Source organism: Castor canadensis, chromosome 19 (genome assembly GCF_047511655.1).
Source record: "Castor canadensis chromosome 19, mCasCan1.hap1v2, whole genome shotgun sequence".
NCBI classification, from domain to species: Eukaryota; Metazoa; Chordata; class Mammalia; order Rodentia; family Castoridae; genus Castor; species Castor canadensis.
In genome coordinates this window covers 5,910,227-5,935,857 of record NC_133404.1, presented here as the reverse complement: position 1 = coordinate 5,935,857, position 25,631 = coordinate 5,910,227, and the positions used below count along the sequence as shown (strand labels likewise).

Sequence of the window (25,631 nt, the reverse complement as noted above, 5' to 3'; positions counted from 1 at the left end):
ACCGAGCACACAGCAACCCACCCACCGGCAGTGGCCAGTACGGGCTGCTGGTGGTGTAAGGGCGAAGGAGGAGGCGTTGGCGCGATGGGCATCAAAGCTGGGCACAGAACCGTCGGAGCAGTCAGAGGGACCGCGCGGACATGGGGAGGTGGCGGGACCCAGGGCCTGGGGACCCTGACTGCCGCATTACGACGTCGCAGCTCCTCCTATTGCCTAAAGGAGCGTGGAGGAGCTTGTGCTCAAGACTGAGGTCGCCCAGGCCTGAGATTGCCCACATCAAGCCTTTCTGGCGGACGAGTCTCCGACAGTCTAAAGGAAAAGTAGGAAGCCCCAGCTTCCGGAAAAGCCTCAGCCGTTGAGGGCGGAAGTAACGGCCGGCCGCAACCAAACTCCCAGCATGCGCCACGGCGAGAGGAGCCGGAAACTGGGCCAGCGGGATTGTGAATCTCAAGGCGCGACGCGGCCGAGGGGGCGGGTCCGGCCCTCCCCCTTGCAGCTGATTGGTCGGGACCGGAGTTGGAGGCGGTGGCGGCGTGTGCAACTGCTACCTTGGACCGGTGAGTCTTAAGTTGGAGCACGGCCCTGCGGGATACTGAGTTGCCCCTTTTGGCACCGGGCTGTGACTCCCTCTGGGCGTCCCCTCACTCCGGCCTCCCAGGGCGTCACCGGGGAGGGGGGAAGGGGCAGAACCTGTCCTCGTGTGCCAGGCAGTCTGGCCATAACCCCGGGCGGGGGCGGGGGAAGCATTTTTGTGGGGGAGGGGAGACTCATGCTAGGCCTAGATGACCCCGTCGCTAGACAAACGCCGTGGGGGGCAGTGGCGAGGAGGACGGCCAAACCAAGCAGGTGGAGCCGCCAGGTTGGAGCGGAGTGTGTGGGGTGGAGAGAGGCGGAGGACGCCGCGGCGGAGGGGCCAAGGAAGCGATTGGGCCTGGGGCGGGTCAGGCCTTGGGAAGTTAGAGGGTGCAGGTTGAAACCGCTTGCCGCTAAGGTCTGACTAGCACCATCTAAGTAATAATTTAAAAGCAAGAGCCACGCTTCAGCTGTAAGGGTTTTGTGGTTCTTGGCAGAGCTGGAGCCAACACCAAGGTAAGAAGCATCATAAAGACTCCCAGTAACTCAGCAAAAAAGAGCAAGGGTTGACAAATAGGGTTGCATCCAGCTAACAAGCTCTGCAAGGCAAAGAGTCACTACAATGAAGAGACAGATTACAGAATGGGAGAACATCTTTGCCAGCGATCAGTGACAAAGGATTAATAACTAAAGAGCTAAATTCCAAAAGAATCAACAACCCAATTAATAAATGGGCCAAATGAATTGAACAGACAATTCTTGGACGTAGTACAAATGGCCAACAAATAAACACATGAAGAAATGTTCAACACATCCTTGGCCATCAAGGAAATGCAAATGAAAATGACGTTGAGATTTCATCTCGCCCCAGTCAGAATGGGTATCAAGAATTCAAGCAGCTGAGCTCAGGCCTGAAATCCTAGCTACTCAGGAGGCAGAGATCAGGAGAATCACTGTTGGAAGCCCGATCTGAGCAAATAGTTCAAAACCTTATCTCAAAAAAAACCCATCACCAAAAAGGGCTGGTGGAGTGGCTCCAATAGTAGAACACATGGAGAGGAGGTGATGGGGACAAGAGAGATGATTAGTATGATCAGTGTTCGATATAAGCATGTGTGAAACACTACCCTGTAACTCCTTTGTGCAATTAATATACACTTAACAATTAAAAAAAAAAACATGATAAGGGCCTAGTAAAAGGTATTTGGTCACACTGATGAACTGAAGGCAGTTTTTAAAAAAAATTATTACAGTTTTCAAACAGAAACATCAGGGATGTGGAGAAAATAGCATAGTGTACCACATCTTTTTTTTGAGACTGGGTTTTGCTATGTAGCCCAGGCTGGCCTCAACTGATTATGTGTTCAGGTTGGCTTCTGACTCATGATTTTCAGTATCTTCCTGCCTCAGTCTCCGAAGTACTGGGATAACAGGCATGCACCATCACAGCCCATTAGGGATGCTAGTGGGGGCCTCAACCGTCATCCACCGAATGGCCATTCCTTTCATGTTTACAGGAGATAGGAATTCAGTTTTGCAATGTGAAAAGAGTTTTGGAGATTGGTTGCACAACACTGTTGAACATACTACTACTAAATTGTAAACTTAAAAATAGTACTTGCTGCTGGGCGACAGTGGCTCACACCTGTAATCCTAGCTACTCAGGAGGCAGACATCAAGAGGATTGTGGTTCAAAACCAGACCCAGCAATTAGTTGGCAAGACCCTATTAAAATATATCCAACAAAGAAAGGGCTGGTGGAGTGGTTGAAGTGGTAGAGTACCTTCCTAGCAAGTGTGAAGCCCTGAGTTCAAACCCGAGTACTGTCAAAAAACCCAAAAAATAGCACTTGGGAAGCTGAGGCAGGGGGGATCATGAGTTGAAGGCCAGCCTGGGCTATATATCCTACCATTCTGCTTTTATTATTTATTTCCCTTTTTTGGAACTCTGTCTCAAAAATAAAACAAAACTAAAAAGCTAAGATGGTGAATTTCATGTGTATTTAAAGCACACTATTTTTTTCCATGCCAGGTATCAAACTCAAGGCCTTGCCCATGGTTGACAAGTATTTTACCACTGAATTATATTACCAGTTCTTTTCAAATTGAAGAAAAAAATCCTAATCCTTGAAATTAAAAAACGTGACTTCAAGTGCTCAGTGGAAAGTAACTCATTGACTAAGTGTAGTTGCTTAGGCCTGTGATCCTAGCAGAAGGATCATAGTTCAAGGCCTGCCTGGGATACATGATAAAACTCTGTCTCAAGGCAGGAAAAAAAAAAAAAAAGAAGCCTGTTGCTGGTGGCTGACTCTGTAATCCTAGCTACTCAGGAGGAGATCAGGAGGATCACAGTTCAAAGCCAGCCCGGGCAAATAGTTCAAGAGACCCTATCTCGAAAATACCCAATAAACAAAGTGGTAGACTGCCTAGCAAGTGTGAGGCCCTGAGTTCAAACAAAACAAAATAAACACCTTATTGGTCAAGGGGAGGCCTGTGGAGTTATATTTTTAGCTATGGAGAGTTTGGAATGAACCTGTTGATTTTGGTGCTCAGAGCACTGGGACCTGGCGTTGAGTTTAGTGCTGGTTGGTGCCCTCTTATTTCTATCAGAGCTGAAAGGTTGGGCCAGGCCACCTGTGTGAGTCAGATTTTTCCCACTGTTCTGTTTTCTTACAGTCTGAGGCACATCTTTAACCCTTGGGTGAGTTGTGCCACCACATATCTTCATTCACAGGAGTGTGAATAGAGTGTGATGAATTCATCTCTACTCTCCATTCCCATCCTTTTAGGCGTTCCCCCCCCCCTGCCCCAGACAGTTGCTCTCTATTGCCCTAATGTGCCACATCACACTTCTGTTCTCATATGCAGCCTTCCACATGCCAGCTCTTTTCCAGATGAGTCTCCCACAGGTAGCCCTAACACCTTTCTTCTGTCTACCCCCTCAAAAACCAAAACTATGAAATGAGGAAGTAACTGTCCAGTTTGGGTTTTTTTTGGCTCCTCTTGTCTTCCTCCAGGGGCCCCATTTCTCCTACAGCTAAATTTCCTTAATTTGAGTAAGCCTTTGCTATAGAATTAAATGGCCAATTGGATAAAAATTTCAATCTCTGAGTTATGTTGGTTGAGTGATGCCTATTTAGATCTACTTAGGGAAAAATTAGCTATTTGAGTGCATCACTGGATATCAGTGGTAGTAAGGAGTGAATGACAGGCTCCTGGTGATAGGAATCAAAAAGTCAGATTCAATCACTGGATGAATTTGCTAGGTAATTGGTTTAAGTTTATATATCAGAGCTATCAAACAGATCATTATGGAAATACGGGTAAAAATATTGTTACTGCTAATACGTAATAAATGTGCTTATCCTTTAACTTCTCTTTTTCCCCATGGAAGCAATTGTAATTTTGAATTAAGTGGAGTTTTGAGGATGGTAGCCATCATATCACAACTGCCTGCACACATGGGATGATAAGAATTAATGAAACATTTTCACGGGTTCCTTTATAGAGAAGATGGAAGAGCTGAGTCAAGCCCTGGCTAGTAGCTTTTCTGTCTCTCAAGACCTGAACAGCACAGCTGCCCCACACCCCCGCCTGTCCCAGTACAAGTCCAAGTACAGTTCCTTGGAGCAGAGTGAGCGACGCCGCAGGTTACTGGAGCTGCAGAAATCGTAAGGACGCTTTAACTCCTTGACTTCTTTCTCTCGGCTGGGACTCTGACCCAAGTAAGGGGAGACATTTTGTAGGTTAATCTTCCTATCCATAAAGTTGGGAAGGTAAATCCTGGCAGAGATAGGTATCCTTTATCCCCAGAGCTTAGGAAAGGAAGAGGAAGAAGGTAGAGACAGAAGCTTAGAGCAAAAGCTCAATTATTTGGTTAAATTTTGCTATTTTTCCTGCCAACAGTACTGAGCTTTGCAATTTAAGGACTTGTGCAAGCCACGCCTAGACTTCCACTCCTCAAATTCCCTGGGCTACTAATGTGTGGCTTCTCATACACTCTGAATTCTGGTGTTGGTGTGGTCTTCCTGTCTGCCCAAATGTTTCTATGGGGCCCTTGGGAAGTCAAGACAAATAATTCTTCAGGGAATCAGAGGAAATGTCTTCCATACTTGTAAGTCTAAATGCCAAAATGAGCAAACAGGGAAAGAGAGCAGAATAGGTCTGTTTGAGGCTGGGCTGCTCTGAAGACAAGGCCTGTCCTTTTATTCTCAGTACAGCGTGGGCCTCTTCTGGGTCATAAATTAAGGAATTAGAGATTAGAAGAAACTATTAACAGCTGCAGTTTGCATAGAGTCTGCATTTTGCCCAGTTCTTCGTCACTGGATGGGTTTAGCAGAGATGGTTCTCTATGGCATCTGACTGCTTGCAGATTATATTGCCAGATCATGCCTTTCCTCCTTTTTTCAATTGTTATTTATTATTTTGGAGAAGATAATATATTCGTGTGGTTCAGAATATATAAAAGAATACAGTAAGCCTGCTTATTTGTGGATTTATTACATGCAGCTTTCACCAAGTGTGGTCCAAAAATAAAAAAATAAAAATCAAAAGAGCTGGGCCCTGGTAACTCACACCTGCAGTCCTATCTACTCAGGAGGCAGAAATCAGGAGGATCAAGGTTCGAAGCCAGCCGAGCAAATAGTTCGCAAGACCCTATCTCGAAACTACCCAACACAAAAAAGGGCTGGTGCAGTGGTTCATGGTGTAGGCCCAGAGTTCAAGCCCTAGTGCCTCAGTATTAATGTATACAACAATAATTTTCATCATCATGATGTAGGCCTACTCCATGAGACTTCAAGTTACAGATACTCAGACCTACTGTATGTGTGGTATAGATAAATTTGAGTAATTTTAGAATGCTGAATTCTGCATCCTGAGCACTTGTGGTTTTTCCTCAATGGCACTCTCTTTGGCCAGGTTTTCTTTTTCTTTTTTTTTTTTTTTTTTATGGTACTGGGCTTTGAACTCAGGGCCTCATGCTTGCTAGGCAGGCACTCTACCTCTTGAGCCACTCCACCAATGGCAGTCTCTTTGGAACCATGTACCTGCAGACACCAAGGATCTACTGTATATGGTGAAAAATCTCCCTCCCTATCTGTCTTCCAGTCATTTTAGTTCCTCTCCTGAGTTACTAGTTTCTCATGCACCCTTCCAAAGATATTCTGTGCAGATATAAGCAAGTGTATGGCTGTTTGTATATATAGCCTTCAAAAAAAAAGAAAACTTTTACAGTGCTTTGGATTAACCCCAGGGGTTCGTGCACACTAGATAAGTGCTGTACCAGCTGGGCAACATCCCCAGGCCTCATGTTTGTTTTTTTTTTTCTTTTTTTTTGAGGCAGGGTTTGCTAGGTAGCCTAGACTTGCCTTGAACTCATAATCCTCTTGCCTTGTCCTCCTGATAAGATGTGAAACGCCATACCTCATACCTTTTTTTGTTGTAGTACTGCGAGTTCCAGTCAAAGCCTTTCCCTTGCTGGGCAGGTGCTCTACCACTTAAGCCACGTCCCGAGCCCTTTTTGCTTTAGTTATCTTTCAGATAAGGGCCGACATAGACTGCCTCCCTCCTAATCCTGCTTTCTGCGTAGTTGGGATGACAGATGTGCCACTTCACCCAGGTTTTCATTGGTTGAGATGGACTCTCTCAGACATTTTGCCTGGATGGGCCTAGAACTGTGATATTCCCAACCTCTGCCTCCCAAGTATCTAGGATTGCAGTGTGAGCCACTGTACCAGACTATTTCAAACAAATACCCACATACTGAATACTGCCCTGCACATTTCTTTAATAGCGTTTTATTTGAGAGGTTCTAGATGAGCTCATAAACTATCCTGTGATTCCTTTTTTATGGTACCAGGAATTCCACTGAATGAATGGTTCATAATATCTAAACCAATACTCTACTGATAGACATCTGAGCAGTTTCCTTCCCTTTTGATTACAAACAGTGCCCAGGAAATAACTACTGACATACATCCTTTCATTCACGACACCAGCTCTCTTTGATTCTTGAAATAAAAGACTGTTGTGCTTCCATATGTCCTTTGTGGGGTGCAACTTTGTGTGAATGAACATATGCACGAACATATGTGTTTAAGAAGAAATCAAGGATGGGGGCATGGCTCAAGTGGTAGAGTGCCTGTCTAGCAAGTGCAAGGCCCTGAGTTCAAACCCTAGTACTACCATAGAAAAAAAGGAAGAACTAGAAGAACTAGGAGGAGGAGAAACCAACCTCAGTGGTTGCATTCTTGTCTTCATTTTGAGGAAATCAAGTGTTGGAGGATACATGGTATTTCCAAATCAATTTGGAAAAGGTTCACAATTTCCCAGACTTTCTAGAATATATAGTAGTTGTTTTTCTTTTTTTTAAAGAAAGATAAATATAAAAGGAAACAAGGTGAAAGATATTAAGTGGTAAACTAAATGACCTTTTTTGAAAGTGAGGCAAGAACTAAAGAAAGGTCTGGCTTCTCCTCAGAAAGTTGTCTAAAGTGGAAAGCCCCAGAAGCTGTCCTTATTTTGCACTTTACACTGCATCTTAGTGTTTTCCTCTCCATCCCTTGCCCTTTTTTTTTTTTTTTTTTGGTAGCATGGGGGTTTGAACTCAGGGCCTCATGCTTGCTAGGCAGGTGCTGTCATCGCTTGACCCACTCCACCAGCACTCCCCGCCACACCCCCAGGGGCCTTTAGATGAGAAATCTGCCAGTCAGGAAGTGTCTTTTCTCTGGGTGAGGGCGGACTCAGCCTACCCAACTAGTGAACCTTGGAAATTCCTTTCAGTATTTTACTTTGTCCATTCTTAGGAAACTGTGAGGAAAGCTGAGTGTGTTCAGAGAGGGTTACCTTTTTTTTTTCCTTTTGGGACTTGGACTTCAACTCAGGGCTTTGTACTTTGTAAAGCAGGCACTCTACAACTTGACCCAAATTTCGAGTCCATTTTGCTCTGGGTATTTTTGGAGGCAGGATGTTGTGAACTGTTTGCCTGGGCTGGCCTCGAACCACGATCCTCTCGATCTCAGCCTCTGAAGTAGCTAGGATTATAGGTGTGAGCCATCAGTGCCCTGCTATACTAATTTAGCCTTGCAAAGCAAATTCAGTCATTTTTTACTCCCACCAGAATCCCCAGGCTGCTGCCAAATTTGGAGCCTTTGAAAGAAGTGAAATGTGTCATGTTGTGGGGTATCATTGTATAAGAGGTAAAGATCTGTGTTTGTACCTTTTTTCCTTCCAGCAAGCGGCTGGATTATGTGAACCATGCCAGAAGATTGGCTGAAGATGACTGGACAGGGATGGAGAGTGAGGATGAAGATGATAAGAAAGATGATGAAGAAATGGACATTGACACTAGCAAGAAGTTACCAAAACGCTATGCTAATCAAGTGAGTGGTCCAGAGGTTTGACTCAGCTAGTCCTACTCCTTTTACAAAGCCCACTGAAACAGTGCTGCCATAAAGAGAGAACAGTTGGCAGGACTAAGGAATGGGAACTGCAAAGAAAATGCCAATTTATGTGTAGAGTGAGTGGGATGGTAGAAGAGCTCGTTTAGTGCTATAGACTGACTGCAATTAGTGGTGGAGTCTGTGAGTAGTGGGTTTGGCACTGCCAGACAGCTGTAAAAAACCCCTGAGATATTGATCTAGTAACAGGCCCATGTCTTCATCTTTTGTTCCTGTTTTGGTGGTACTGGGGATAGAACCCAGGGCCTTGTGCATGTTTGGCTTGCTCTATCACTGAGCTATATCCCCAGCTTCATTGCACAGCTGATCTGGATGGGGTCTGCCCAGCCCAGCAGTGTCTGCTTCCCTCCTCTGGTTGGTAATCTTTCCCATTCATGGTACCAGCTCAGTCTTGGCTCTTCACACTCAGGTGGTTATAGGCAGAAAGTACATTTGCTCTTGAATAAAGTGAGCCTGCCCAGGCCAGCCAGTTGACCAGGGTGAGTTTGAACCATGAAACAACCATTCTCTATTACAAAAATGAGTAAGTGCCCTATTAGATCCAGAGAGGAAAACAGTATGGCTTATGGTGCCATAGGGGTAGTGGGTATGGAGATTGTCCTTGTATTGTAGATATTCTGGGCATTCTAGAGGAAAGGTACAGGCCCAGGTTGAGGCAGAGGTCTACCCTGTTACAATATACTTTCTCTCTAGAGCTCAGATTCCTTTTGTTTTTAGACTATGGCTCTGAAGAATACCCCTCCATACCTTTCTCTGCTTCAAATACAGTACAGATAACATTCTTTGTGACAAAATACAATTCAGTTCTGTTCAGTAAGCATTGAAGGACCTGCTGTGTGTTAAGCCAGGCTTTCTGGAGGATAGACAAGGACCAGAAATAGCTCCTGCACTCCTAGAATAAGTGTAGAATATGATTTTTGCTATAAGAAAGTGAGATTCCTTCAATTGGGGAGGAAGTAAGGGGTGAAGTCAGGGGAAAGTTAATGAAAGAAGAGGCAGTCTTGAAGAATGGGTAGGACATTGACAGACAGGTGCAAAGCACTCTAGGACATTCCAGGTGAAACAGCAGATTTGAGGGGTTCTGAATTCTTGTCTCAGGAAGCCTAAGAATGAACTGCACTGGCAATGAGCGAGTAAAGCAGGAGAGTTTACTGAGATAGACAAGTATAAGGTGAGAGAGTAGAGCCTCCAGAGTTGATGAGGAGGTCTCCAAGAGAAGGTGCCCAAGAAATAATGTGATCTGAGATTTTTATCCATTCTCTTCACTCAATCTCTATTCTAATTAGGTATGCAGAAAGCAGCATTTTGGTTGGGTGTTCCTGCAACATTCTGATTGGTCAGTCCTTATTCTCACACTGTCCAACCTGCCTTTCCTTCTTTCTATCCTTTAAGGTCACTGGGAGGTCATAATGATGGTTTCTAGGAGCCTTCCTTCTATCTCACAGGCAGTAAGAGTAGGCTGAGCAAGAGCCTAGTAATGGGGGGTATATGGTGTGCTCAGGAACAGTTCGCAGGCTTACCAAGGGTGGAACAGCACGGAATTGGGGGATAGAGCACAGCAGAAGAGATGTAATGTGCCTCAAAAATATGTGAAGGGGTTTAAACTTTATTTATTTTTATTTTTTAATTATTTTGGTGGTACTGAGATTTGAGTTCAGGGCCTTATGCTTATTGGGGAAGCACTCTACCACTTGAGCCATTCCGCCAACCCTTTTTTGAGTTAGGTATTTCCAAGATAGGGTCTCATGAACTATTTGCCTGGAATAGAACCATAATTCTTCTAGTCTCTGCCTTCTGGGTATCTAGGATTACAGGTGTGAGCCACCAGTGTCCAGCCTATATTTAGATTTCAGGAAGCTACTTGGGAATTTATGAGTCAGGGCACAGAGTTGAGGCTTCATGTAGTGACTTACAAAGTAGTGTGCAGAAAGGACCTGAGAAGAAAGAGCCTGTTGGTGGAAAGGTTAGGTTTGCTAACGTGATCTGATGAGAGGTGCTGAGGGCAGTGAAGGTGGAAGGGAAAAGAGGTGATGACTGTGGGAAATGTTGCCAAAGTAGAATGGATGGGATCAGAGGCAGGATGAGAAATGACTAAAGGTGTAAGCTCTGAGGTCACGTAGCTCTGACCTCCAAGCCAGGCTCTGTGTTGACTTTAAGCCAGTTACTTAACAACTCTTAAATCTGGTTTCTTGAAAGGCAGGCGCTCTTACCACTAGAGCCACTCTGCAAACCCAAGTCTCTGGTTCTTATCTGTAAAACTGGGAATAGCAATGGTACTTACGTCATAGGATTATTAGAAGGATTAAATTAAATACTGTACCCCATACACTTAGCCCAGAGTCCAAAGTCCCCTACAAGTGTTAGCTGCTACTGTCATTTTCAATTTACTTTATTGTTTGTCATTACTGGGATTTGAACTCAGAGCCTCACATTTGCTACCATTTGAGCCACTCTCTCAACTTAAGCCCTACCGTTTTTAAATGGCTATACCAAGATACAGTCATGTACCTTACAATTCACCTATTTATAGTGTATAGTTTTTTTTAGTATATTCACCACTATTTAATTCTAGAACATTTTCATAGTTCACAAAAGAAACCCCATGCTCACTAGCAGTCATTCCCCATCATCCTTTCTTCTCCTTAGCCACTGGCAACCACTGATCTGTGTCTGTTGATTACCTTATTCTGGACATTTCCTATAAATGGAATCATATGATATGTGGTCTTCTGTAACTTCTCTTGGCATAAAGATTTCAAGGTTCGTTTATGTTATAACTCTTATTGGTGCTTTGTTCCTGCTTATTATCAAATAATATTCCATTACATAGATACACTACATTCAGTTTATCCCTTCTTTAATTAACGCCCTTTGGAATTGCTTATACTTTTTGGCCATTATGAGTGATGCTGCTGTGATCACTTGTGTAAGTTTTTGTGTGAGCATATGCTTTCTTTTGAGTATACACCTACATGTGGAATTGCTGAGTCATATGATAGCTCTGTGTTTACCTTTTGAGGAACTATTAGACTGTTTCCCAAAGGGACTGCCATCAGTAGTGTGTGAGGGATCCATTTTCTCCATATCTTTTCTTGGACTCATTATTGTTTGTGCTTTTAAATGTACCTTTGCTAATATGTGTGAAATGGCATCTCAAAGGGTTTTTTTTTTTCTTTTTTTTTTTGGTGGTACTAGCATTTGAACTCAGAACCTCCTGCTTCCAAGTAGTCACTCTACTGCTTGAGCCACTCCTCCAACCCAAATGTCTCATTTGTTGCATTTTGTCTAACGATGTTGAGCAGCATTCTTTTAAAAAATTTTTTTTAGTGGTGTTGGGCTGAGTCTTGTACCTGCTTGTCAAATGCTCTACCACCAAGTTATCCCCCTAGTCCTCTGGAGTAACCTTTCATATACTTATTGACTAAGTATATCTTTGGAGAAATGTCTATTCATATTTGTTGCCCATTTTTTTTTTGGTGGGACTCTGGTTTATACTCGGCTTCATGCTTTGTAAAGCAGACGCTCTATGCTTGAATTAAAGCTTCATCCCATTTTGCTCTGGTTATTGTGGAAATGGGGGTCTCTCAAACTATTTGCCTGGGCTGTCCTGAAACTGTGCTGTTCCTGATCGCAACCTCCCAAGTAGCTAGAATTATTGCCGTGAGCCACTGGTGCTTGGCTCTTTGCCTACTTTTTGTTTTTATTACTGAATCATAGAGTTGTTTTTTTTTTAAAAATATATCCTATATACAAGTTTCATATACATAACTTGCAAATATTTCTCTCCATCCTCTGGGTTGTCTTTTCCCCTTTCTTGGTGGTATTGTTCACAGCACAAAAGATTTAAATTTTGGTATAGCTTATCTTTTTGTTGTTGTTGTTTGTTTTGAGATAGGGTCTTGCTATGTAGCCTTGAACTCTCAATCCTCCTGTCTCATCCTCCTGAGTACTGGAATTCTGGGCGTGAACCACCACACCCAACTCTTATTTTTCATCACTTGTGCTTATAGTGTTATATTCCTACCATTCTGTAAGGGAGGGTTGATGATGCTTTGAATTTAAAATTCAGTAACAGAGTGAGTGGAAATTTCATTAACATGGCTAGCAGATGAGAAGGGAAAGGGTAGGTTTTCACAGGTGGGAAGTATTTGGACAACAGAAGGTTGTGAATTCTGTTTTTGATTTTCTGAGTTTAAGCTGCAGAGAGGATAAGCAGGGAAAGAGATTCCAAGCAGACAGTGGGTAGCATAGGTCAAGGGAAAAGGAGAAAGGTCTGGAGAGGGACAATTAGGAGGTCTCCTCTTAGAAGTGTAAAAGTTGTTGAAGTACCAGAGATCCACCTTCTAGGGCATCTGAAACAGTCCCTTAAATATTACTTTTTCTGGGGGAGTATATGGATGAATATTTGGGAAGAATAGAATAGCACTGTCACAGGGCCAAGGGAATGTGTCAAGAAGATACGGCTGACAGCACAACACAAGGCAAGGAGTGGAGTGGAGAAGGCAAGAAAGAAGTAAGGGAAGAGGGAGATTTTGCAATGAGGAGGTCACTGATGGCTTAGCAGTGCTGTGGGGTTAGCAAATCTGGATGAGGTTGTCAAGAGTGGGTTGGGCCAGGCAACTTTAACAAATATTAAAAGCCAGGCCTGGTGGTGCCTGTAATTCTTTAGGGAGGCTGAGTAGGAGGATCATAAGTTCAAAGCCAGCCTGGGTTACATATTAAAACACTGTCTCAAAAAAACCAAAATGACTGGTGGCATGGGTCAAGTGGTAAGAGTATCTGCTTAGCATGCCTGAGGCCCATAGTTCAAATGCCAGTACCTCCAAAGAAAATAAAAAGAAGAGAAGAAAAAGGAAACATTAAGTAGGGGCTGGGAATATAACTCAGTACTAAAACTGTTGCATAGCAAACCCTGGGTTCCATCCCCAACAACAAAAAGAAGTATTAAGTAGTTAAAAAAAAAAAAAAATAGGAGAGCTCTCTCCTTCCTGTCTGCCATGAGATGAACAGCTCTCCCCTGCCACTTGCTCCTGCCGACATGATGTTCTGCAAAAGTGCCTAGGACCAAATGACCAGAGATCACATACTGAACCCTCTGAATCGGGGCTCAACAGCTAAGAGTTTGCCTTGAAGTAATAAATTTATGGTTTGGATATGAAGTGTTCTCCCCAGAAAGGCTTGTGTGTTGAAGGCTTGGACCCAAGCTGGTGGTGCTATTTTGAGAGGGCCTGGAAACCTTAGGAGGTGGCACCTAGCTGGAGGAAATGTTAACTGGGAGTAAGTCCTTGGGAGTATCTTGTTCCTGGCCCCTTCCTGTCCCTTTCTGTGCTTCCTGGTCACCATGATGTGAACTGTTCTGCTCTCCTCCCTTTCCCACCATGATGGATTGACACCTCTGAAATCGTGAGCCAAAATAAATCTTTCCTCCACATTAAAAAAATAAAGAAGAGGGCTGGGGACCTGGCTCAAGTGGTAGATCACCTGCCTAGCAAGCACAAGGCCCTGTACTGCCAACTTCCCCCCACCAAAAAAGTAGAAAGTACAATAGCTTATCAGAAATGCCAATAAAAGGTTTTTATTTTTTAAGATTGAGGAATGAAAGATAGGTCTGATGTTTCACATCTGTAGTTCTAGATACTCAGCAGGCTGAGGTGGGAGGCTCCCTTGAACTAACAAGTTCAAGACAAGCCTGAACAGCATAATGAGCCTTATCTTAATAAAAGAAAAAAAAGTTTTGAGAGATGAATTTCTAAGAGAAGGAGAGATGAAATATTCACCAAGAGTGATTGATTGATGGGATAGAGTGCGTGTATAGATGGGATTGACTTGAATAGAAGAGATCATCTTCCCAATTTCATTGTGATTTTTTTTTTTGGTACTGAGGAATGGAATCCAGAGTTCAGAGTCTTGTGTATGCTAGGCAAACACTCCACCACTGAACTATACTCTCAACTTGGGGCTTTGCACTTACAAAGCAGATTCTCTACCACTTGAGCTGCACCTCCAGTCCATTTTGCTCTGATTATTTTGGAAATGGGGTCTTTCAAACTATTTGCCTGGGCTGGCCTCAAACTGTAATCCTCCTGAACTTAGCCTCCCAAGTAGCTTGGGTTATAGGTGCGTGGCTCCTTTTCTCCTTTCTTTCTTTTTTGGTGGTACTAGGGTTTGAACTCAGGGCCTCACGCTTACAAGGTAGGCACTCCCACTTGAGCCACTCCGCCCTATTTTTGTGTGTGTTGGGTATTTTCAAGATAGGATCTCACAAACTATTTGCCTGGGCTGGCTTCAAATAGCTATCCTCCTGATGTTTGACTCCTGAGAGCTAGGATTACAGAAGTGAGCCACTGGCACCCAGCTCCATCTTTTTCTTTTTAAGGCAGATTTTCAATATCTTTCAGCAATATTTGGGATGTTGGTTTGGGAAATGATGGTTTAGTCTAAGAGCATCTCAAGATGAAGGACCCTGTTTGTTCTTGAGGTGCAGCCCCTGGAACATAATAGTTAAGGTGCTGATAGGTGATAGGCAAAGTATAGAAAGAAAGAGGGCCTCTCATCCTGGTCTTGGAGGCAAGGGAATAACCAGAGTGTGGATGTAGGTGGTAACAGTGAAGTGAGGAGAGAAGCCAAGTTCCCAGTGAGTGGTTTCCATCCTGTCAGTTGAATGGGAGTACCTGGGGCTGGAGGTCCCTCTGTCAGCCTTTCTGCCCTCATCTTTTACTTACATTTGTATTTTATGTGTAGGACATGGCCTTTTGTCCTTACAACATTTGAACAGCACACCTCTACTGATCTTTAACACCCTGTTTGTGTTCCCAGTTGATGCTCTCTGAGTGGTTAATTGATGTCCCTTCAGACTTGGGACAAGAATGGATTGTGGTCGTGTGCCCTGTTGGGAAAAGAGCCCTTATCGTGGCCTCCAGGGTGAGTAGCTGCCTCCTGCCCCCCCATGCTAGCAGGCCTGATTTACAGAGAGAGGGATTCCTTGCCCTCAGTTTTCCTTATCTGCCACAGCTGTTGTGCCTAGAATAGGCCATGCAGTGCTCTCCTTTAGCAGTAATCTGTTGCAAGTTATCTTTGGGCTGATGACACCACTGCAGAATGAGGAAGCAAGAGGCAAAGAGACCTGTGGATGCCTAACAAGAATGGTAGCTTTCTTCCCACAGGGTTCCACAAGTGCCTACACCAAGAGTGGCTACTGTGTCAACAGGTTTCCTTCCCTTCTGCCAGGAGGCAACAGGCGAAACTCAACGACAGCAAAAGGTACCTACCTAAGATGTCTTAACTTTTTTGTTTTGTTTTGTTTTGTTTTGTTTTGTTTTGTTTTGAGGTAAGATTTTCCTTGCTATGAAGCCCAGGCTGGCCTCAGACAACCTTTTTTGGTGGGACTGGGGTTTGAACTCAGGACTTTCTACTTGTAAAGCAGATGCTCTACCTCTTGAGTCACACCTCTAGTCCATTTGGATGTGGTTATTTTGGAGATGGGGTATTGAGAAGTATTTGCCTGGGCTGACCTGGAACCTTGACCCTACCAAACTCACCCTCCCAAGTAGCTAGGATTAGAGGTGTGAGCCATTAATGCCTGTCTGGCCTCAAACTTCTGATACTTCCAGCCTCCCAAGTGCTGTGATTACAGACTTGCACCACCACACTGTTAGTTGTTTTAAAGACCCACTTTGAAAGCATATCTTTGAAACTGCATACAGACAGTGTCCTCCCCTTCAAGGTCAGGCCTCCTCAGTTGCAGAATAGATGCAACCTCATGAGACATGCTGGGCAATAGATTTTTGGATTAAGGTTGATGTGCCTTTGGATTTCATTACAAAGTGACAGGTGCAGTTTTTTGGGTAAAGGTTCTTGAGAGAATGTCAAGTACAATGGCACAGTCAACTGTTTCTGGGGCTTCCCTGTCAATTTCTCTTTCTTCTTTTTCCTTGGCCTAGCCTGAGCTTCTCCTTCCCCCTGGGCTGGCTGAGCAGACTGAGGTCGTAGAGGTTCTGTGTGGCGGCAGAACTGGGTCCCTTAGTACTTTCTCATGTTCTCTGTGGCGAATCCAGGCTTCTCTGTTGGGTTTATTACCTTTCCCATGCAGGCTTGCTGCCTCTCCCCCACCACCCCATGTCCATCCTCTGTTGAGCTGATTTGCTTCCTTGGTCCCTACATTTGCTTGATCTCCATACAATCTCCTTCAGGATTTTTGCTCATGCCACTTCAGTAGAGGCCTGAAAGGACCTCCGTCCTTCCCTCTGGCCTGTTCTTTAACTCCTGATCTCAGAGGACTATTTATGTTGCATCCCTTCTGTGAAGCATTGCTTGCTGCTGCAGTCTTCTCTTTCTGGAACTCTTGGTCATTGTGTATGCTATATAATTCAACTCTTGAGTCTTTGGTCTGTGATCATCTTATCTCCATTTTGTAAAAGGCAAAGATTGCCTGTATTTACTGTTTCCATGTAACAGTGTCTACTATGGGAACTTAAACAGCAATTTTAACATGAGTGTGCTAGCGTGCATCTGTAGTCTAGCCCCTCGGGAAAGTAAAGCAGGAGGATCACTTGAGCCCAGGAGTTTGAGGCCAGCCTGGGCCAGCAAGACCCTGTCTCTAAATTAAAAAAAAGAAAAAGTAATTTTAGAACAAAATGGAATATTACTTGAGCTTTTCCAAGATGAGTAGATGTCATCTACTCATTTCATTTGCCTAGAAGTTCAGGATTTCCACCTGGCTTAAGAGTTGCTTTGTGGGTTGGGAGTGTGGCTCAGTTGGTGGAGCTCCTGCCTAGCAAGTACGAGGCCCTGAGTTCAAACCCTAGTACTGGGGGAAAAATAGTTGCCTTAACCCCTCCCGTGCTGTTCTATCCCATGTTATCCTTAAACTGTACTAGGTAGCCAGAAAGGGCCGTGAAGAATTCTCTCCCTTGTAAACTCTTCTTCATCCTTACTGCTGGCAGTTGCTGCAAGCACTGAGGCTTGTTGGACCTGAGCCTCTAAGACAGAGCTTCCTAGATGTGGTGGAGGGAACCTCGGCAGGAAACAGAATCCTGTCCAGACTTTCTGCTTTGTGTCTCCAGACTACACCATTCTGGATTGCATTTACAGTGAGGTGAACCAGACTTACTACGTTCTGGATGTGATGTGCTGGCGGGGACACCCTTTTTACGACTGCCAGGTAAGGATTAATATGCCCCTCATGTGTTTTCCTGTTTTCCTTCCTCCTGGGAAGGTGGCTCAGCATATGGGTTTGGTACGTGACCAACTTCTTGGTGTGTACAGGATGTGGTATGTCAAGAACATTATCTAATGTTCCCTGCATCTTTGAGGGTGTTTAAATTAGCTTAGTCTTAAAAATAAATAAGAGGAACTAAGGGAAGTTTAGCAGTTCTTGAGAGGGAGGAAAGGGAGAATAGCAGAGGTGTAGGCTGGGACTTTGTAGAAGCTGTGGCCACCCTCTCAGCTCTCTAGAGAACGGTAGAATTTCTCGCAGGGAAGATTGTGGGGTGAGGAGGATGCTACCTTATGCAGGTGACAGCGGGAAGAGAGGATAGGATGTAAGACACCATTAAATAGACTCCTGTACCCTTCACTGCTTCAGCTATCACATCTTTTTTTTTTTTTTCCTTGCCCCCTCTGCCAGCTTCTGCTGGCAATCCTTGGCCCTTAAATTCACTGCTCCAGTCTCCTTCCATTCATCACATGGTGTTCTTTTTTTTTATTTTATTCTTTTATTCACATGTGCATACATTGTTTGGGTCATTTCTCCCCCCTGACCCCCTCCCCCTCTCCCCCACCCTTTTCCTCCTTCCTCCCTCAGTTCAGCTACCACATCTTGACCCTGAAAATGCAGGGCCTTCAAATCTTAGGACTGAAGGTGTGACTCAAGCGATACAGCTCCTATTTTTTAAGTGGGAAGCCCTGAGTTCAAATCCCATACCACCACTCCCCCCAGAAAAATCTTCATATCTCAAAGGGTCACTTCGGGAAGAGATTTTCCAAGTAAGGGAGAGTCCCTCCCCTTTCCCCTCCTCCATTTTGGTTTCACCTTTCCTCAACTTTATTCTCACATTGATGCTCTTACAATAGTAGCAATTACTAGAGTGAGTCTGGGTCTGTCTCACAAGCCTCTGTGTGTGTTCACATCACTTCCCCATCATTCCCTGATGCAACAGTGGTGGTTTTTGTACTCCATCAATTAGTGTACCATGGAGTTCTCAGTGTGTGGTCTCTGGACCAGTTGTATGAGAAAGTTACTGGAAATGCAGTTCTCAAACCTACTGAACCAGAATCTACAGAGGTGGGTCTGTGTTTTAACAAGCCTCCAGGTGATCATCATGAAGGTTTGAGCATGACAATCAAGAGTTGTCGCCATAGGCTACTTCTTTTCAAAGCCATTACCCCATAGTACATTTCTAAACATGCCAGGAGCCAATGGTTCTTCAGAATTCTAAGATATACCTCGTTCAAACATTAACAGTTAGTGGGCAAAGCATGGTGGTGCGTGCTGGTATTCCTAGCTGCTCGAGAGACAGATATTTGGAGGATAGAATTTCAAAGCCAGCCCAGGCAAAAAAAGTTAACAAGACTTCATCTCAATCAACAAGCCAGGTACGATGATGTCGTACATTGGGAATCAAGGGGACATACATAGGAGGATCATGGTCGCACGCTGGCTCTGGGCAAAAATGCAAGACCCTGTCCAAAAAATAAAGCAATGAAGGACTGGAGGGATGGCTCAAGTGTTAGAACATCTGAGTTCAAACCCTAGTACCACCAAAACCAAACAAACATTACAGTTAGGATTTGCATTGCTAAGCATTTTGTAGGTATTATCTCATTAAAATAAATCCTTTGCAACAACTGTGTGAGGCAAGTACTGTTATTATCCTCCTCATACAGACACAGATTATTTTGCCCAAGTATAGAGCCAAGCCTACACTCTAGAATATAAATTCGCTCTAGCATATATTTTCCTTTGGGTTTTTTTGTTTTGTTTTGTTTTTGAGATGGAGTCTCCTTATATAGCCCAAGTTGTCCTGGATCTCACTGTGTAGCCCAGTCTGGCCCTGAATTTGTAATCCTCCTGCCTTAACCTCCCAAGTGCTGGGATTGCCAGTGTGTACCACCACGCCTGGCATATGTTTCACTTTGATTCTGTTGGAGGAAGTTTCATCACATGCTTTCACAATCCAAATTTAGTCACTAAAACCATCTGTGTTTTAATACTATAAAGAAAAGACAGTGGGTGCTGTGGCTCACGCCTGTAATCCTAGCTACTCAGGAGGCAGAGATCAGAAGGATCGCAGTTCAAAGCCAGTCTGGGCAAATAGTTCGAGAGACTCTTATCTTGAAAAAACCCATCACAAAAAAAGGGCCAGCAGAAGGTATAGGCCCAGAGTTCAAGCCCCAGTACTGCAAAAAAAGAGAAAGAAATGACTTGGACTGGGGATATAGCTCAGTGGTCGAGCACCTGCCTGGCATTTGCAAGGCCCTGGTTTTGATCCCCAACATTGCAAAAAAAGAAAATTCTTTTTCTTTTTTTTTTTTTGGTGGTACTGGGGCTTGAACTCAGAGCTTCATATTTGCAAAACAGGTACTCTATAGTTTGAGCCACACCTCCAGTTTTACTGTGTAACCTGGGCTGACCTCAAACTCATGATCCTCTTGCCTCAGCCTCAGTAGTACAGGGGTTATAGGCAGGCATTCCCACACTTGGCCCTGCTGGATTGTCAGGCAAAAAAAATAACCAAACAAAACCTTGAAACATTTGATAAACTTCTTTCTGACCTATGGTTATAAGTGAAATGGGAATAATGACAGTAGCATTCAGGGTCTTTGTAAGTCAGGCGGCTAATTAGAATGTGTCATTTTGTTTTTATTAGAATTTGAGATCAGCAGTATTTCATCTTTTCTATTTCCCTTCTCCGTGGCAGACTGATTTTCGGTTCTACTGGATGCATTCAAAGTTGCCAGAAGAAGAAGGACTGGGAGAGAAAACCAAGCTCAATCCTGTAAGGCCTGTTGTTAGGATCACGGGTTTTTTTTTTTGATACTGGGGTTTGTACTCAGGGCCTCATGCTTGCTAAGCAGGCACTCTACCACTTTACCACTTGAGCCACTCCACCAGCCCTTTATTTTGTTATATATGTATATATAATAATAATAATAATTATTATTATTTTTTTGGTGGTACTGGGGCTTGAACTCAGGGCCTTACACTTGCTAGGCAGATACTCTACCACTTGAGCCACTGCATCAGCCCTGTTTTATAGTGGGTTTGTTTTTGAGATAGGGTTTCACAAACTATTTGCTCAGGCTGGCTTTGAACTGCAGTCCTCCTGATCTCTGCCTCCTGAGTAGCTAGGGTTACAGGTGTGAGCCACCAGCACCCCAGCTTGTTTTTGGGTATTTTTGAGATAGGGTCTCACTTTTGTTGCCCAAGCTGGCCTTGAACTGTGATCCTTCTGATCTCTGCCTCCTGAATAGCTAGGACTACTATAGGTGTGAGCCACTGGCACCCAGCCACAGAGTTTTTTTTTTTTTTGTGGTGCTGGTGCTTGAACTCAGGGCCTTCACCTTGAGCCATTCCACCAGCCCTGCTTTTGTGAAGGGTTTTTTGAGATAGGGACTTGAGAACTATTTGCCTGGGCTGGCTTTGAACTGTGATCCTCCTGATCTCTGCCTCTTGAGTAGCTAGGATTATAGGCATGAGCCACCAGTACCTGGCTCAGCCACAGTTTTTTTTTTTGTTTTTTTTTTTTGGTAGGGATTGATTTGGATTGATCTGTTTTCTAAATACAGTGGGTTTTTTTTGTTTTTTTTTGTTTTGTTTTTATTGGCAGTATTGAGGTTTCGACTTAGGGCCTTGCCCACTTGGCTAGGCAGGCACTCTACTGTTTGCCACTCCTCAGCTGAAATGATCTTTTTTGAGGCAGAATGGTATAATGGGAAGAGCATGAGCTTCATATTCGTCCAGCTCTGAATTCTGGATTCAGGGCTGGGGATGTTGCTCAGTGGTAGGCCACTAGCCTAGCATATATGAAATCCTAGGTTTACTCCCTAGTACCCACAAAATAAAATTACAGTAATAATTACTAGGTTAAGTTTGCAGCCCCACTTGGTTTTAGTTTATTTATTTGCAAAATGGGGCTAATAAACAGGCATGGTGGTACATTTCTACAATCCCAGCACTTGGGATGCTGATGCAGAAGGATCTCCACTTTGAGGTCATCCTGGGCCTTGCCTCAAAAAAAGAGGAAGGGGGCAATATCTAATTTATAGAGTTATTATAAGAACCAAATATGAAATTCTCCTAGTATAATACTTAATGGTAAACACTCAGTAAATAATGGCTGATATAAGATGCTATTATACTTTATTATTCATGGTGCTGGGTATTGAACCTGGCCTGGATCTCAAGATAGGCAGATGTTCTACTGCTGAGCTATATCTCCAGCCCTATAAACTACTTTTATGAATAATGCTGTTTAGAAGTCTAGTCTATTGGTTCTCACTTTAGCATGCATCAGTAGCACCTGGAGGCTTGGTAAAATATGGACTTCTAGGCCTTACTCTTACGAGTTTTTGAGTGGTTTAGGGGTAAGGCCTGAGAATCTGCATTTCTTTTATTTTCCTTTCCTACAGTCTTGCTATGTAGCCTATGTTAGACTCAAACTTGAAACCCTCCTTTTCAGCCTCCTGAGTGCAGGGATTACAGGTGTGTACCATCCCGCCCAGCAATAACCTGCATTTCTAATAAGTTCCCCAGTGATGCTGATGTTGCTAGTCTGTGGACCACACTTTGAGAAGCACAGCTCTCGTATTTAAGCTGGGAGTGTCTTCATATCATCATTTCCTTTATTTTACAGATGACAATGTAGCTCAGAGAAGGGATTGCCTTCCCCAAGTTTTCCACAGTCCAGGGTGATAGCCCAGGATCTTGGCCATCTGCTAGGGTCTGCCAGGTGTGGTAGCATATGACTTTAGTCCCAGCTACTTGGGAGGCTTAGGTAGGAGGATCACTTGAGTACAAGAGTCTGAGGCCAGCCTAGGCAACATAACAAGATCCTGCCTTCCTGAAAAAAAAATGTGGTGGGAGTGAGATTTTAGCTCAGTGGTAGAGCATTGCTTACCATGCATGAGGCCCTGAATTCGATGCCAGCGCCATATAAAAAGAAAAAAAAAAAAAGAAAAATAGTGCCTGGACCCCATACACCCACACAGACCAATTCAGTTAGAATTTGAGGGTGTGACGTTGTTAGTAATTTTTCACAGCTCCCAGATAACAGCCCCCTTCCCCGCCACCACCCCATGATTCTTGTGTTTAAAGAGAGGTTGAGAACCTCTGACTTAGACGTTTGGAGGGTAGGAGGAGGGGAAGGGATAGGGAAGGATGAGACTGAAAACTTCTTTGGTGGAAATTTTCATTTATAACATGTATTAACTATTTGTTCTGATTATATTTCAGTTTAAATTTGTGGGGCTAAAGAATTTCCCTTGCACACCTGAGAGCCTGTGTCAGGTGCTGTCTATGGATTTCCCTTTTGAGGTAATGGAACCATTACATGTCTTATTGCTTTTACATGATTGTAGAATACAGGGAGGCCTAGATGCACAAGGTCTTAAGATAGCCTCTGATTTTACTGTATTAAAGCACCAGAACTGGGCTGAAAGTTGAGTCTTATCTCTGCTGGATAAGTCAGAATGCCAGAGCTGGAAGGGCCCCTGAAAGACAGCCCACCTAACTACCAGGGAAAAGTAAGGATTTCCATTCCCAGGTCATTCTTGTCTTTTCCTACTACAAGCATGAGAAGTAGACCTCTTACTTGATTGCCATGGCTGGTTATGAAGTAAAGAGGCATCTATGACTGACTGACCCCAACAAACGTTTGACCCCTAGTCTTCTGTTGGCCAAAGCAGAATGGTTCCTGGAATGGCAGTGCTTGCTTTGCAGTGGCATTGGTAGGGCAGTCAGCTCATCCCATTGCCCGGGACTTGCCCTGTTTTAGCTTTGAAAAATCTCCTGTTCCCAGAAGCTCCTTAGCCCTCAGCATTCCCTCCCTCCCTCCCTCCCTCCCTCTCTCTCTCTCTGCCTTTCTCCTTCTTTTCCTCTTTCCCTCTCCTCCTCTCCCTCCTTTCTCCCTTCACTTCCTCTCCCCCACTTCTGCTCTCTCCCACTCTCCCTCTTCCTTTCTCTCCTCTTCTCCCCCGCTCCTCCTCTTCTTCTCTTCTTTCTTCCCCACCCCCCATCTCCTGTACCCTATCTCCCTCTTTCCCTCTCTTCCTCTCTTTTTGTGGTGCTGGGTATTGAACCCAGGGACTTGCATATGCTAAGCTAGTGCTACACCCTCAGTCCTGGGGCAGTCTTTTGTCATCCTCAGAATCTGCAGTTACCCTCTCTTGGCTCAACCAACACCATTTCCTTTGCCCATCACACCCTTTTAAATTCTGCCTAGTCACCGGCAAGTATTTGCTTGAACTGGATATAATTTTGTAAAGGATCATAGCTTCCCGAATGAGGAAATGGCAAAGGCTGAGTTGCTTCATTTCTGGGAGTCAATTAAGAAGGTGGTAAGAACACTGTCTTTATTTATAACCCTTATACCCCAGTGGCAATAAATGCTTTTTAGAGATGAGTCACTGAATCACGGAAAAGAAAATGTGGGATTGTAGGTCTTCTCGTTGAGAAGAACTGAGTTTCCCAGAATATGGATCACAATTTAGGGGGAGGGTTAGGCAGCCAAGAATAGCTGGGGAAGCAGGGCTTCTGGACAGCCAATGTCTAGTGCTTCAGTGGGGCATGTCCAGTTTCCCTGCTTTTGGTTCCATTTGAGGAGCTCAGTGTTACAGACTTTTGGGTGGTGCAAAGTGCCTGGAATTTGGGGACAGAAGACCTAAACTCAAGTTGAATTACTGCTTCATCCTCACTGTATGTCCCCAGAATTCCTGAGTCCATGTGGCCCCATCTTCAAACATGCTTTTTGTGGGTAAGAATGTTAAATAAAGAGCTGGAGATAGAGCTTAGTGGTAGAGTACTTGCCTTGCATACACAAGGCCCTGGGTTTGATCCCAAGCACTGCAAAAAAATGAAAAAAAAAAAATATCGGAAGAATTTTAGCCAGGAATGGTGGTGCGTGCCTGTAATCCCAGCACTCCGGAGGCTAGGGTAGGAGTACAAGAATTTAAGGCCAGCCTGGGCTATGTAGCAAGACACTGTCTCAAAAATAACAACACCACAACAACAAAAAAAGTGTGTTAAGTAAATAGTGTGTAGGAAAGCACTCTATAAACAGGAAGGTGCTATTTTTTTTTTTTTTTATTTTCTAAAATTGAGCTTTCTGGGTCTTTTTTTTGTTTGGTTTGGTTTTTGAGACAGTCTTGCTAGTAGCCCAGGCTGGCCTGGAACTTGAGCTCTTCCTGCTTCTGTTTCCCACGTGCTGGGATTATAGGTGTGCACCACCATGCCCAGACCTAGGCCATTTATTTAGAGAAACTGCACATGTGAGAAGCAAGGATCCTCTCTTTTCCTTTGGCAGTAGCCCAGACAAACGAGTTACATCATAAGATCTGCTTCTGTGTACATAGACTCTCTTGGAAACAGTGTGGCCCCGAAGTTATTGTGATCCCTGATTTCTTCTCCTGCAGGTAGATGGACTTCTCTTCTACCATAAGCAGACCCACTATAGCCCTGGAAGCACTCCCTTGGTAGGCTGGCTACGTCCCTATATGGTGTCAGATGTCCTTGGTGTGGCTGTGCCAGTTGGTCCACTGACCACCAAGCCAGAATATGCTGGGCACCAGCTCCAGCAGATTATTGAACACAAGAGGAGCCAGAAGGAGGGCATGAAGGAGAAAGTAACAGACAAGGCCTTAGAGAATGGGCACTATGAGCTGGAGTACCTGTCCACCCCCAAGCTGAAGAGTCCTCCCCACAGCCCAGACCAACCTGGGAGCATCATGGACAGCTAAACGGGGCAGTGTCCTTACAGTTGGCATGAATCCTGGCCCCAGGAGGAAGGCTGGCGAGGAGGACCCGGAGACAACAGGTGACTTCATGTCAGAATGCATGTTCCAAAGCCTCTTCAGTTGGAGATAGTTTATCTCCTCTCTGAAATGCTGGCTCAAGCAGTTGGGGAACGGTCCCAGATTGGGTGGAATTCAGATTGACTTGACTAGCTCTTACTATAAGTGTATCCCAGAACCACAATGTAAATATATGTAATTCTTAAGAAAGGAGTTGTTTGTGATTCTTAAGCTTGAAACAGCCATGAATCTCTCCTACTTTTCTTTCCGCACCCCCACTCCAAGCTACTTACCCATGACTGTTCAAGTCTTGGCCCATTTCACCCCTTTTAGCACTCAAACATTCTGCTGAGTTTCCAGTTGCCACTGTTGGTAAGTCATTTTTTGAAAGGTCTTACCAGGAACTGCAGTTCTTGGTATTTGAATATGTTCCTCTTCTCAGAAGACAAGTGTGATTTTCTTTGGTTTAGACATTGCCAGAGATAAAATGCTAATGGGGTTCTTTAACTCTTTCAAGAAGTGTTTGAGCTTCTACCAGGAGATAAACTTTGTGTCAGGCCCCTGAGATGTCAGAGTGGGTTATGGAGGAAGA

At 44.2% G+C, this 25,631-nt stretch overlaps 1 protein-coding gene across 1 annotated transcript; it reads left to right on the top strand.

Moving 5' to 3' along the window:
- Snupn (snurportin 1) lies at positions 1 to 25,395 on the top strand. The gene is made up of 9 exons (XM_020175877.2): positions 1 to 557; positions 4,081 to 4,243; positions 7,807 to 7,954; positions 14,849 to 14,953; positions 15,196 to 15,292; positions 17,095 to 17,192; positions 19,951 to 20,028; positions 22,485 to 22,565; positions 24,662 to 25,395. The coding sequence occupies exons 1-9, from the start codon at positions 398 to 400 to the stop codon at positions 24,983 to 24,985; spliced, it is 1,254 nt and encodes a 417-aa protein (XP_020031466.2). The 5' UTR covers positions 1 to 397; the 3' UTR covers positions 24,986 to 25,395.
- The last annotated feature ends 236 nt before the right edge of the window (positions 25,396 to 25,631 follow it).

What these genes read in the sequence shown, in the direction of transcription:
- Snupn (XM_020175877.2), top strand. Translation starts at nt 398, where the DNA reads ATGCGCCACGGCGAGAGGAGCCGGAAACTGGGCCAGCGGGATTGTGAA. An exon ending in GCAACTGCTACCTTGGACCG is followed by an intron (nt 558 to 4,080) that starts GTGAGTCTTAAG and finishes GTTCCTTTATAG; the next exon opens with AGAAGATGGAAGAGCTGAGT. An exon ending in TTACTGGAGCTGCAGAAATC is followed by an intron (nt 4,244 to 7,806) that starts GTAAGGACGCTT and finishes TTTTCCTTCCAG; the next exon opens with CAAGCGGCTGGATTATGTGA.